The sequence below is a fragment of the Calypte anna genome, chromosome 3 (assembly GCF_003957555.1).
Source record: "Calypte anna isolate BGI_N300 chromosome 3, bCalAnn1_v1.p, whole genome shotgun sequence".
Lineage (NCBI taxonomy): Eukaryota > Metazoa > Chordata > Aves > Apodiformes > Trochilidae > Calypte > Calypte anna.
Window position 1 is genome coordinate 31611132 of NC_044246.1, and position 14074 is coordinate 31625205.

General features: G+C 39.2%; 1 protein-coding gene across 1 annotated transcript in view; it reads right to left on the reverse strand.

Annotated features, from left to right (window-relative positions):
- UST (uronyl 2-sulfotransferase) overlaps window positions 1-14074 on the reverse strand; it is a 154409-nt gene that overhangs the window by 58553 nt on the left and 81782 nt on the right. Inside the window, exon 5 of the mRNA XM_030448503.1 lies at window positions 1333-1486. Within this exon, the coding sequence (XP_030304363.1) occupies window positions 1333-1486 (154 nt within the window). The remainder of the gene's footprint in view (window positions 1-1332; window positions 1487-14074) is intronic.

Here is a 14074-nt window from a genome sequence, read left to right on the forward strand (position 1 = left end):
CTCAAAAACACTGTCAAAACATCCTGTCTTTGTTCTTCAAAAGCCATAGAACTCTCTTCCTTTGGCATTACATCTGGCCTGCAACATCTCATGGCAGCCCATCAAGCTGTCCTGTCACAGCTGTGTCATTGAACCCTTTGCAGTGTGAACCCTCTAAGTGTGGCTGAGTCAAATGAAACTGGATCTACAATACAGAAAGGGTAAGAATTAATTCCACCATTTTGTCTTGTTCAGGAGCCGGGCATACAAAGGAATCAGTATCAAACCAGTGCCCCCCTAGCTTCTATTTTTCCCATTCAACATTAGTAAATGTCAAAATTTGTAAATTACAAGATTTATAAATATCCCTCAAGTGCAGCCCCTGAAGGATCAGTATTAGGACCAGTCTTGTTTAAGAACTTCGTTGGTGAAATGGATGGTGGCATTGAGTGCACCCTCAGCAAGTTCACTGATGACCCCAAGCTGTGTGGTGCAGCTGACAGGCTGGAGGGAAGGAATGCCATCCAGAGGGACCTTGACAGGCTGGAGAGGGTGGCCCATGGCAACCTCATGAAGTTCAACAAGACCAAGTACAAGGTCCTGCATCTGGGTCAAGGCAATCCCAAGTAGGGATTGGATGTGGGATAGGGATAGGTTGAGCAGGGACTGGATGGAGAGCAGCCCTGAGGAAAAAGGAGCTGGGGATGCTGGTGGATGAGAATTTCAACATGAGCCATCAGTGTACACTTGCAGCCCAGAAAACCAACCAGATCCTTGTCTGCATAGGAGAAGCGTGGCCAGCAGGTGGAGGGAGGTGATTCTGCTCTTGTTCCCTGCTCTTGTGAGACCCCACCTGGAGTAGTGAATCCAGGTCTGGAGCCCCTACTACAAGAAAGACATGGACGTGCTGAAGCATGTCCAGAGAAGGGCCAGAAGGATGATCAGAGGGCTGGAGCACCTCTCCTATGAAGACAGACTGAGAGAGCTGGGGTTATTCAGTCTGGAGAGGAGAAGGCTCTGAGGAGACCTTATTGTAGCTTTCCAGTATCTGAAGGGGCCCTACAAGAAATATTGTGAGGGACTTCTTAGGATGTCAGGTAGTACTAGAGGTGGGTAGGTTTAGATTGGAAGTTAGTAAAAAGTTATTCACCATGAGGGTGGTGAGACACTAGAACACATTGCCCAGAGAGGTGGTGGAAGCCCCATCTGCCAAAACTTAGGATAAGGACAAACAAGACAGAGGAAAAAATACAAGCTGTAAGACACCGTTGTGTTGCACTTCTCGAGGTTCCAGTTTGAATATCAGTTATGTAATGCTGGGAAACCAGTAAGGAGTCTTTAATTTAAACATACCAGGTATCTTTCCTCCTGCCTCATGCTGGGAGTACGGATCATGTGATTCTGTTCTCCTCTCCAGTCTCCAAAACGTCGAAAAAAATAATTGGATAAAAACCGATTGACAGGATCTCTAATAATATTGATGTACACTGGCTGGTCTCCTCCAAACCTGGTGGGAAGAGAAATAGGTGAATCTCATCAGAAGGTTCCACATATGCACACATACCTATCTTTCATCTCAATGTTTTCAAATCACTGTCTACATAAGTCCAGAGCTTTTACAAAGTTAGGAGTGAAACTGAGAAGCTTACAACTAATTATCAAACCTTTGTAGAAGAATATCAGATCTCTTTAGGACAAGCAGTATATATGATGTTACATTAAGCTGCATGTGTATTACAAACGACCATTTTTTCCCACTGTGCCAACAGTTTTTCTTCTCGAGTTTTCTCCTTCCTGTTTGTAGATAAAAAACCTTCTGCAGCTGAATCTGAGTGAGCATTTCTTCTTTCTCATCACCCTTCCCAGCTGGGAAGTCATGTCAGAGCAGGCACCCCTTAACACTAACAGCCAAAAGGCAGCCTTGGAACACCCCCACCTGTGCAGTGAGTATAGTAATGTGCAAAGGATTTTGCAACACACAAAGCTTATTTCAAAAGGCTTCTTTTGGATGAACTGACAGATATGCATGGTATTTCCATCCCTGTATTTGCTGGAACTTGTGCAGATCTTCCTCTCCTCATCCCAAGCCTGCACCACTGGCTGGGTTTGAGGTTATTCTGCAGTTATGCAACACCTTATCCTTATATTCCACTTCACAAAGATATTTTTTTAAAAAGTCACTATGAAAATTCCTGCTTCAAAAAAAGAAAATTAGTAACAAATTAAAGTACATTCAAGACCAAGGAAAACAAAAGGGTAAAACCAGCTGCAACCAGGCTGTGCACAAAACCAAAATACAGCGTAGGTTCCTGCACTTCAGAGATGAGAAGATAAACCAGAGCAACCTCATCAGCTCAACTTTACCTTCACGTACAACTCTTTCTGGTAGTTGATGACAAACACTTTCAGTTTAATAGATATGATACAAAATAAGGAAAAGAGGAAAAGGAAGGTTGAGAAGCTCTGAAATCATACTGTATTTTACATTGTTAAAATATTGACTGCATACTTTACATCAATACACAGCATCAGAACAGCCCTAACTGGAAGGAAAAAGGAAAGTTACTTACACTCTTTCATGGTCAAAACTGAAAAATGGACTAAAAATGCTGTGAGATAAAGAACAAAATAAAAACTTTCTTGATTAACAAGTTCATAGGGTAAATTCAACTTTGAAATTGCATTATCTAAGAGCATGAATTATGTTTCTTCCTTCTGTTTCCCCAGTTGAGGAGAAAAATCCTTATTTGAGCACTAGCTTATGCTTCATTTTTAGGAGCTTGAGGACAAACCCATATTTAAGTATTCAAATGCCATTCTGATTATTTTTTGAGTCATGATGTTTTTTCTCTTAAAATGTAAAATATTACATTAGAATTGAAAAAACTAAAGACATCCTCTAGATGAAAAATCCCAACTCGTCTTCTCTTCATCTTCATATTCAGATGAATAATTCAACAAGTATAATAAAAGATCACGGCTCCTCATAAATATTAAAGAGCCAGCAAAATTTTTAAAAATATGAATTCTAGTAAAAGTGAAAAATTCCATATGGTTTCGACTTGATTTTTATTCTGCATGATTCCCCAGACTACTAAACTACAGTCTGCAAAAGCTCAGCTCATGAATAACTATGCATATCTGAAATTTAATTGACCTCAGCGTTGCAGGATCACTGCCATAATTTGAAATTGCACAGACAGCATAAAGCTTTAAAACAATCCAATTAAGAAGACAGATGCTCCTTGCTTCCTGATTAGTACAAAGCCCAGTTTGGACATGGGTTTGCAAGGGAAATATCCTTAATTCATTATCCTGAATTTTTCTTCATCTTTGCTGCTTTTTGTCTTTATGTTGTCCTACATTGAAAAAAAAAAAAAAAAAAAAAAAAAAGGTATTCTTGGATATACTATAGGACAATGAGGGCATAAAGCTTCGGCAATATTTACATAAATGGGAAGCTTTTGGTGAATGCCATGGCTGATAGCCATGAACACTCAATTTTTCAAGTTAAATTAATGGAGGAATAGGTTACATTAATTACTGAATATATTATCTTTCTCCTGCTTGATGCAGATCACCAGTAATAGTAAAACAAAGGGAGTGGAGAAGAGCAAAGAAAGGGGAAGCAATGAAGACTGTAAGGAGTGATGACATATAAGTAGTCTCAAGACAGCAACAGAAATATTACAAGATTCAGAGAAGCAAGACAGCAGCGATATCCTGCCCTGGGTATCAACGAGGACATTAAGCCTAAATGCTCCTCAGAAAAAAGAAAGAAATCAAAAGCAAAGAAAGAAATCAAAAGTCTTTTCTGAAGTAAAAGGATGGGTCGGATTGCATAACCAACCCACCCAAGTGTCAGAGCCCTCACTTATGCCAGTAAGGTCATGTCCCTGAACACGTCAAGTATGAGTCCAAAACCAAGAGCTCTAAGAGAAGAGGCAAATGTAACCTCGTTGGTTCTAAGAGGATAGCTGAAGCAGGAGGTCACTCCTTCAAAGAGCTACAGAACTTCTCATTTCTGAAATACTCTGCCCCCCCCCAACACAGGACAGCCCAAATTTCTGATTTCCTGCCCACTGTAACCAGCCTGGTTTACATGCAGATGCAATTGCTCCACCAGGCAACAAGCAGGGAATCTTTAGAAAAATGGTGTTCTGGCTCTTACTCTTACTCAAATCTGCATTGTTTAAAAACATAGTTTATAATACTTCAAACTCCAGCCACTTGTTTCTATGGACAGTATTGAGAATCTTTTATGGAAGCTAAGCAACATCCATGTGGCTTAAAGAATCCCACTGGTTAAAAAAATCAGTAACTTAAGCTATTTAGACAGAAAAAAAAAAAAAAGTCTGTGCAAGAAGGCTTACCTTCCCTGAGTAGAATCAAGATTGGATCCTACATGCTAAAGATATCAGCATCATTCTCATGCCCTCCAGTGTATTGCTGCAACTGGGTATAGTGGGCCAGGAAATCACCACTCAAGCAGAGCACTCATCCTCTGCAGTGCTCTTGTACTTTTAGTATATGCTATTTTAGGTCCCATTACTTTTAGCTGCTCTGTTGTGATAGGTGTATTTGTAGGGTTCTCTTTTATAAAAAAGAACTAGAATATTTGCAGGCTTCAATCAGTGATACTTAAGTTAATTAATAATATAGTACCTTGTTCCTTTTTTTGATAAAAGTGGGGGAAAAAAAAAGGCAAGAAGTATATCTGATGTTGCAAGTCTGCCCCTTAGAAAAACGTCTCTGATGAATTCCAATTTTATTATTTAAATGACCAAAGGTTTTTTTCAAAACTATTTATAAATACCTTAGGAGTAAAAAAAAGATAAAAAATTAAAAGATTCAATCAAAGTGATTTGTTTGGATTTATAATGGATAATCTCTCAGCTATTATTTTTTCATTTCACTTCACTTTAGGAAGCTGAAGCATTTCTGTTGAGCACAAAATGCTTTGCAAAAACAGAAACAGGATTCTTTGTTCCTCTGGGCGAACTACACTCCTCAAGGAAAAGAAGATTTTCAACCTATTATCTAGAACAACTTTTACTGTAAAATGTCTCCCTTAAATAAATTGGTTGTTAGAAATTCTATGTAATGGAAGCAAATAAGAACTGTTAGTCACCTAATATTAACAAGGACAGGAATATTGTGTCCTTCTTAGAAAAGAATTTTCCTTTTACAGCTGAGAATCATATGCCAAGAATATAATTACCCAGCAAATTTTACTCATCAATTATCCTATAGCTCTACTACTTGCTGTAGCACAGCTTCAGGGTGAGGTCATGTAAAAGCACCAAGATAGAAATTTCACCTTTCAAGGACTTACATGAAAATCTATCTCCTGGAAAAGGTAATTTGAAATGAAAAGTTATCTTGTATTATCACGCACTCATGGCAAAGCAACACTATTCTGCACTCAAGGCATCAGGCACTTCTGGGATGCTCCAAGGACCCTCCTCAAGGACAAAATGCAAAGATTCCCAAAGGTACTGTCTGCCTGGGACTACCTGGTATTGCGAGCCTCCAAAATCAAATCTTCTGCCTTTTGTCTGTAGCCTCGCTTCCAGCTTTTGCATTATACCTTCACCCTAAGCAGTGACTGTGTTTTCAAGTTTTCCTTTGGAAGTAGGAGGGAAAAAAAAGCAAAGTGAGATGAGATAAATGTTTTAATTCCAAAAGTCCAGCCTTGGCTGGGCTGCCCTTCAATGGGAGGCGTGCGTGGGGATCCAAAATGCTCAGTGGTTCAAGGCTGACAATAAAATACTGCAAACTGGCAACACTCCACTCATTAATTAACCTTCTGGAGCTATGATTTCAATAGTAGAATTTTCAGCTTCTGAAGTGAAGTGTCTGGGTAATGTCCTTTTAAAAGCACAACTGAGTCCTCTGGGAACTGATTTGCAAACTGCCTCAGACCAGCAAATGGCTAAAAGATTACACCATAAGTCTTTTATTTTTCTATATCACTATCCCGTAAATCTCCCAGAATATTTTATATTGTTTTGTCAGTCTTCTACATTCATTCATGCTAAACAATGAGGGGAGTTGCCCATTCTTTTCATTATGCTGAGGATATTGAAGTTGTTCAGTATATACATTCATAAGGAACAGCACCAACAATGATACAAATCCTGCCTGGTTCTGTACAGAATTTCCAACTCAAGTAAAGGCAACACTTGAGAAGGGAACAGGACCTGTGTTTTCATTTATGTAATGCAGAGTTAAAGCTGGGAAAAAGTAAAAGAGGAAACACCATTTCTCCACAAAACACAAATAGCAGATATAGCAAATCTCTGCATTATTTAAAATAACTTAATTCCAAATACCTTGTATTCAAGATTTTCCAAAGGTCTGCCTCAGTATCTCTCGTAACCTTGGATTAACATTTCATTATAATTCTGATACACAAATGTTGCACATTATACAGAAAACTTAATTACAAGTTATTACCATACATTTCCAGCAAATAGCAGAACAGCTGATACAGCTCTTTGGAAAGTATTAGATCAACAAACATCCTGTGCAGACAAGATACAGCTTCAAAATTGGATGAAACAAGAGATTTGGCTCAGATATTTATGTTCACATAAAAACTTGGGGCTCAATTTCTTATGAAGGTTACAATGCAAAGGATGTTGTAATGCATTTGGCACTACATCTTCAACTTCTCATGTGAATACATTTATCAAGAGTCTCATGGGTGATTCAGCTGTTCTGTGGAAATGGCTGTTGCAGAGAGCTATTCAAGATAACGCTAGGAATGTCTATATGGAAACAGAAATACAGTATATCAAGCATAATAAAAGAAAAATAAACCAGTAACTTGGTGGTATAGATCATGTATACAATTTAGAAAATATAAAAATAAATGTAACTGAAAGAGAAACCATGGCTGCTCCCTCCTGGATGTGAAACTGCACATAATCACCACCAAACAGAGGGAGCTGTGGGTATGATCATGCTTGAGGCTTTGAATCTACACAGTTTGACATGATAATCTGTGATTTGGAAGGCAGGTGCAAAACTGCTGATAAGAATTTCAGATAAAGTTGCAAAAATAGAGAACAAGGAAAGGAACAGTTGCTGATAGAGAGCAACTTGAGCCACAGGGGAAGCAAGACAGACGTAAACCTCATGTGCTGTAGTACAGCAAATGAAAAGCATCTAGATTGAGAAGGAGAGGACACTCACAGAGAAGGAGCAATTCTGGCAACAATTTGCATCCCTCCACAAATTATCAGCTCTGTCTGAGACTTTACAGGCCAGAATAATCCTAGTTTCCCTTGCTCTGATAAGGAGAAGCAGAGAGGAGCAAAGACCTGGAACAGCACTGATGTGATCACTGAGTTCATTTTAGGCATAGCACACACAGAGTTCACTAAAGTCATGGGAAGGATGTATAAAAAATGCCTTGCAATGGGAAGACAGAAATGTCAAGAAAGACAGAAAACTTGCAGCTTGAAATAACCAAGGGAAAAGAAAACAGAGAAGGCCAAGATGGGTCTGCATCACAGTTTATTTGGGGGAAAAATTTTTAAAGGAAGTTTTTACATAGTGGGTAAATGTACTCCGAGATTGGAGTTTCTCAGAAATTGGCTTTCTCAGAAAAATGAAGGGAAAAACAGCTCACAGTTTACAATCTAAGAAAACAATTCAGTATTGGAAGAATTCACGAAGGGCAGCAGATTGTCCATTACTGGTGACTTTGAGTCAAGACTTAAATTTTCTTCCTGAAAGATGAAACTTTTCAGTTCAGACCTAGGTAGACTGTATCATGCATTACACAAGGGTGAGAAAGACTAGAAAAGGACTTGGGAGTGCCACAATCCATCTGTTTCCTCGAAGCCAAGATCAGCTACATGATTGCCACTACAGGCTACAAAATTTATTCCCTAACTGGTAATATAATTTACAGTGTGAATGTGAGCACGGAACCCTAACAGTAAAAAAGGGTAGTTTAGGTGTTATGCTTGATCTCAACTTCAGTAACTAAATTGCAAGCAACCATCTCCATTCTGAGAATATCATATTACCAGCTGAATAAATGCTAAAAGGTCTATTATGCAAAGAACACAGGAAATCTTGGGAAATAAATTTTAAATCAGATAATCTTAAAATACGTGGAAAAACTCACTGAAATATTTTTTTAAGAAAATAACCCCCCAAAAAACCATCAGACCATGCAAAGGTCAAACTGCACATTAGATTTGTGCTTAGTCTTCCATCAAGTCACAGGTAAAAAACATCATTACACACTCACATCATTAAAAAAATGTAGTATAAAAAAGGAAAAAAGATTTAGAAGGGATTACAGCACCATGTGGCCATTCATGAAATGTGTACTTTACACAGCAGACCTCACATGATGGTAGAAAGTGTTTCATGATGTGTTAGCAAAAAAATATAGATTGTAATGAACACACATAAAGACACACTGTTAAGGTTGTGCATGTAAGTTTAGCTGACATTTCCCTACTTTCAAGAGCCTGTCCAGAGGGTAATAATATTTTTTTACCAAATTTTTAATGACATTCTCTACGTGTGTATGGGGTTTTTTTATAGGAGAAAAAAAATCCAGAACATGAAACTAGTAGATTATCTTAGCTGACACTCAATGTTTCAAGATGTTGACTGAATGAGCCCAATCTCACAGAATCATCTGGGTTGGAAAGGACCTCTGAGATCATCAAGTCCGATCTCTTACCCAGCTGAGCTGTACAGAACCAGCACAAGTGACTGAATTTTCACACCCATTTTCACACGAATCCTACCTGAGTACGAATTCAAAGGGTTATGAACATTCAACATCTTGCTATGTCACCTCCACCAGTTTCCCCAGTATACTATTTTCAAAGGTTGGTGAAGCTTAGAACATGTAGTAGGCATGTTCTACAAAACATCTATGCACTGTGTGACATTGCTTGTTTCAGAGCAAGGGAGAAACAAGAACCCTCAAGGTATTAATAAATCTAAGTGTTGTGACAACTATGCCATGACAGTTTCAAGTCAATGAAAACAACATCACAAAATCACCCTGGTTTTACTGACCTCCTACCAGTCTATAAAAAAATTCAAAAGTGAAATTCTCTTTACAAATCAATGGAACAAAGACACATACAAAGGGTAAGTCATGGCAAAGTCAGACATTTATTTGCCATAAAAAACTATAAAGGTATCATCCAGTCTTTACAAGCAACAAGCTAACATGCAAGGCTTTCAAACACCACACTGTCAGCACTGAGTGTGCTCCTGCTTTCAAGCAAGCAGCTTATTCCATTACATGCTGTCAAGTTAATTCTTCAGTTCCTTTTTGTTTGCTGGCTAGGGACACATTTTACAGAGCCCAAGAACAGTGAATGTTGTACCATCAAAGTGCTGTGTTAAACAGCAATTTATAGAGCTGCTTCTGCATGAGGAAAAACCCCAAAACCACACAAAACTGATGAGTAATAAAAAAAACCCTGAACAATATTAATAAATTAAATTTAGTTTGGGGCTTATCCAGACTGAATCTCTCTTTGTCTATCTCTGCTTTCATAAAGCATGTGATTTGCTGCAGCCCATAACTCAGAATTCAGGTCAGAGTTGAAGGAGACTTTCCAAACCCACCAGCAGTGCAGCATGTGACACTCTGCTGTTATAGCAGCCTGATTTACTCATTTTTATTAGTTAGTATGTACCATTGTGTCTATTTAAAAAAGTAATATATGTAAAAATATAAAATAAATACTGTCTCCCAAAAAATTCTTTTTTCAAGGAAAACAAGAATTTTTTATAATAACATTGCTAATGAGTAACAGAAACCCAGAAATATTTCTCATGCTGACGCCAGGGACTACGACAAGTACTGTCTCAATCAGAAGACCCAAGAGATTTCTCTTGCCTTCCCAAAACCTGTCCCCTCTCACTTCTCATGCCTTGAGTAAGAGGGACGTGGCAGAGCTGGGGCTGGCATGCAGGCAGGGCACAGGGAGGTGGCTCCTGGCTGTGGCCCAGCAGAGGGTACAGCAGTTTGATGTCACCTGGCAATAGATGTACCTGCAGTAGTGTGGTTACCTCTTGAGTCTTCTATTGGCCTTCTAGAAGTTTGCTTTGAACTGGCCAATGAGTTCAGGAATTGTTTAGGAATTAGGCATAGGAGAGAACTAGAAAGACGTGGAACAGCTGTAAGTGCTGTTTAAGTTTTATTTCCTTAGAATATTATGCTAGAAGGAAAGTGTTGTTCCCTGCACACGCACACATATCCTAATTACATACAGCAGATATGAAAAGGAAGAAGAGGGCAGCAGACAGCCCAGAAAGGAAGACTCCTCACATACTAATGCTGGATGATAATTCATACTGACTTTAAACAAAGAAGATATACCAAACTGAACTGCAAAGACTAATTGAAATGTAAGATTAAATTAAGTCCATGATTTATCAGTGCATCGCTTTGCCACATCATAGGAAATTTTAAAGGAGATCATTCCCCAGTGGCCTGTAACTACTGCGGAAAGTGAAGAATTCGTGGTTCCAGTGAGACATGGAAAAGCCTGTTTCTCTCCCTGGGTGGTCTTTTTAATGCTTCTCCCTCCTATGACTTTACCCTGACCTAATGAGCCAGCCTTTAAACAAGCAAAAGTCACTTACCACTCACAGACAGAGGCATGTCTTTAGGTTTTTAAACATTCCTCTGTAACTTGCATATACTCAGAGACTTGAGGAAGTAGCCAAGCTTCCCTCTTTGCCTGAACTTGGGTCTGTAAGTGCATGCTTGGAAGATAACAGAGGGAGGAAAGCTCCCTTCCTGAATCCAAAACAGGAGTTGCTCAATTCTCCCCGACCCTGACTCATCCTGACACAAAGCTGTGGCCTCACCACCCCCTGTGCATTCCTGCAAATGTTTTCTCCTTCTCTGATGTCTGTGACTCTTGGAGCACACACCAAGCATCTTGAGTAGCTGCCCAAAGACTGTTACAGTTATTTAGTTCAGCAGGAGATTGCTAAGAGGTCAAGTAGGGCTTTTGCACAAGCTTAAAGATTCTTCCTGCTTCATTTTTTCTCAGGCTAAATAAATAGATGACAAGTGGTATTTATGATAAAGGTCAGCAAACAACCTGCAGCTATGCTGAAATAGCTTTTTATCTCCTTCAATCTCAACAAAAATACCAGCATATAAATCTTTATCACCTTATAGCTGAGACACTTCATCATATTAGCTTCTAATTGACATTTTGGATGCTTTTCACAGTAACAATTAGTAAATAAACTTCAATTAAGAAAGAGACAAAATAAATTCATCATTTTTACTAACGTCTCCCATAATTCGTTTTAAATACATGTAGCAGACTGTGAAAAGGAATTGGAATATGACAAAGATAAATGATAGCTGTCACCCTGGTTCTGCAATGGGCCCTTTTCAGGCACATGTCCCTCTGTGAAGGCAAAAAGGTTTTTGCTTTTGTTTTGAAGATGGGCCAACAGATCCCTGCATTCTGAAGGTACACCTATACATCACAAGAATTTTCATTTTCTTTTTATTCAAAGAATTTTTTACTTCACAACTTCCCCTTCAGTCAGACAGCAGCTGGTAATTTTGTGTGCTTCAGGTCACTCATTTTCCTCCTAGGGTAACATGGAATGAGGGCTTTTTCTATGGAATGGGAAATGGCAGCCTAGTAAACAGTGACTAGGAAAAGATATAGCAAATACATGGGAAAAACAATGTGCCCCGAAAGCCCAGATTGCTCTGACACAGCCATAGCTTTAGAAGGTATAATCATGGTGACTGTAAAGAGGTTTTTTTTCCTATTGTGTACAGTATTAGTGATGCTGACACAGGTCCAAATTACAGTTTTTATGCTTATACTTAAGAGAGGCTATGTAACTACTGGAGAAGTTTCAGAGAATTCAGAGATTCACGTAGTTATGAAATGGATGAGGAAAACTACTGCCAGGAAAAGGTTTGAGAGTGACTGTTGTCAAAAGGAAGACTAAAATTGTTTGGTGTCAACAGACAGATTCATGAGGAGAAACACCAGGAAACAGAAAAAGCATTTCAGTCAATTAGGAGCACAAGCCAGAGAAATCTAAATCAGAAATTAGCCACAATAATTTGACAGTGAAGCTTAGAGACAACTGGAACCAAGTGACCAAGGAAGTGGCAGAAGCAGCAGAACACAATGCCTTCAAATGCAGCCTGGATGCTTTTTCTGAGAAGTTCACTCTTTTTCCAATCAAAAGCAAGAAAATCCCATGATGGCTTTGCCTGGGTACCAATGGGTGGTATGAAATGAAAAAGCACCTAAGTATTTAGCTCTGTATGTAAGAACAATTTCTACATGGTGTTATTAGAAGAAAGCCAGGTATGGAGAAGTCAGCTCTGCATTGTGGATGAAATGAGGAGGCTGATAACCAGAGCCATAAAGAAAAGCCTCAACCTGAAATGACAAGTAAAGGAGAGTTCAATGCACAGTACCACCTTCCCCATATGAAATGGTCCCCAAAGGAACTGGATAGAGTAGCCACCCTCCTGAGGCACTGAGTCATATCCTAAAGCTAGCCCTACCTGCACTGAAGAGACTAGGAACAGAAGCTGTGACCTGTTGGAATAAAGGCTTTTCCTGTGACAAGCGCTATGTAGACATTCACCACATCAAAGAAGAGCAAGAAACTTAAGTTTTTTATCTGTTGTTTGAGGTAGTGATTAATTAGATCTATGTCTGTAAAAATTCACATTAGATTTGCTTTAATGTGTCTTTTTAAGACTTATCTTGTCTGTCTCTTTGTCCTACTTTAGACTCAGACAAAATAGTACTAAACCAAAAGATGAAGACACAGAAGAATAAACGTGGATTCATTTACTCAGCTGAAACAGCAGGCAGTCTTAAAACACTATTCAAAACAGAGGGGAAAATGGCCCTGGCAAGCATTCAGGTCAGGATGAGATCTTCACAATTTCAGAACTTGGTTTGGCAAAATTAATGGTGCCTGAGAAACACTCACGTGCTCCAATTCACAACTGAAGGCTTAGCTCACTTCCACTAGAGATTTTTTCTGGAAAGCAGATACATTCCCTTTTTTTTCCATCTGAATGCCATTTTTTCTGAATAATCAGAAAGGTGACAGGTTTATAAGCAGGTGCAAGGTGCAAAGGGGGCAAATCCAAGTCATTGTTGCAAACATCACATCAGTGATATTTAACAAAATGGAAGTTTACTTTTCTTACTACTGTTTGGGGAGTCAAAAAGCACCAATAAGTAAAAGCAAAGCAGACTGGTTTTGCACAACTCTGCTTACATTTTCTCTGCTTCTCTGGCACCTTGGTGGTATGCCCTGAAAAGTTTAATGCTATCCCTACAGATTTTGGAAACACTCAAGCAGAGAAGTACAAGGGAGAGTGGAAGAGACTCCCTTTGTCTCAACAGCAACCTTCAAGTTTACCAAAAGCCACCTATCTCCCACCTGTCTGCTAGCTTGATAAACACAGAAGGAAGGAGAATAAAGCATTTTTTATCCCTTCCTGCAAAAAAACCACCGACTTGGTTTCAAAGGTGTAAAATGCCATACAAGGAAAGCAAGTTTGCTCAGCATGGCTACCCCTGCAAAAATTAATGATTTCCAGGTACAGCTCTGCTATAATGGCAGGTAGAAAGCCTACCCCACTCTCTTGGGCAGGATCAAGGGTTTCACACCGAGGTTCTTCACTCTTCAAGCTGAACTTTGAACCTTTCACACATCTGAAGGTGCCCTAAGCCTGCAATCAGGAGTTCTCTCGTACCTGTCCCTGCGCATCTGTTCTGCAACCCTCTGCCCTGGCTGCTCAAGGCAAGCTGCTGTCTGAGGCAGCTGTCAGTCAGAAAACCTCACATTGAAACCCTCACTCTTTCAGCTTCTGAAATACTTCACAGGTTTTATGTTCAGCTGGCAGAAAAGCTGGGTCAAATGGGAAGTACTGTGTGACATACAATTTGAGCTCAGCTACTATACTGGGTCCAGAAAGGAATAGTTTCAAAAATGTCAAGCAAAACAAATGCTTTAATAATACTGTAATATTTAAAATGCGCGTTTAAATCATATTCTTGAAATTTCTGCAAAATCAGTA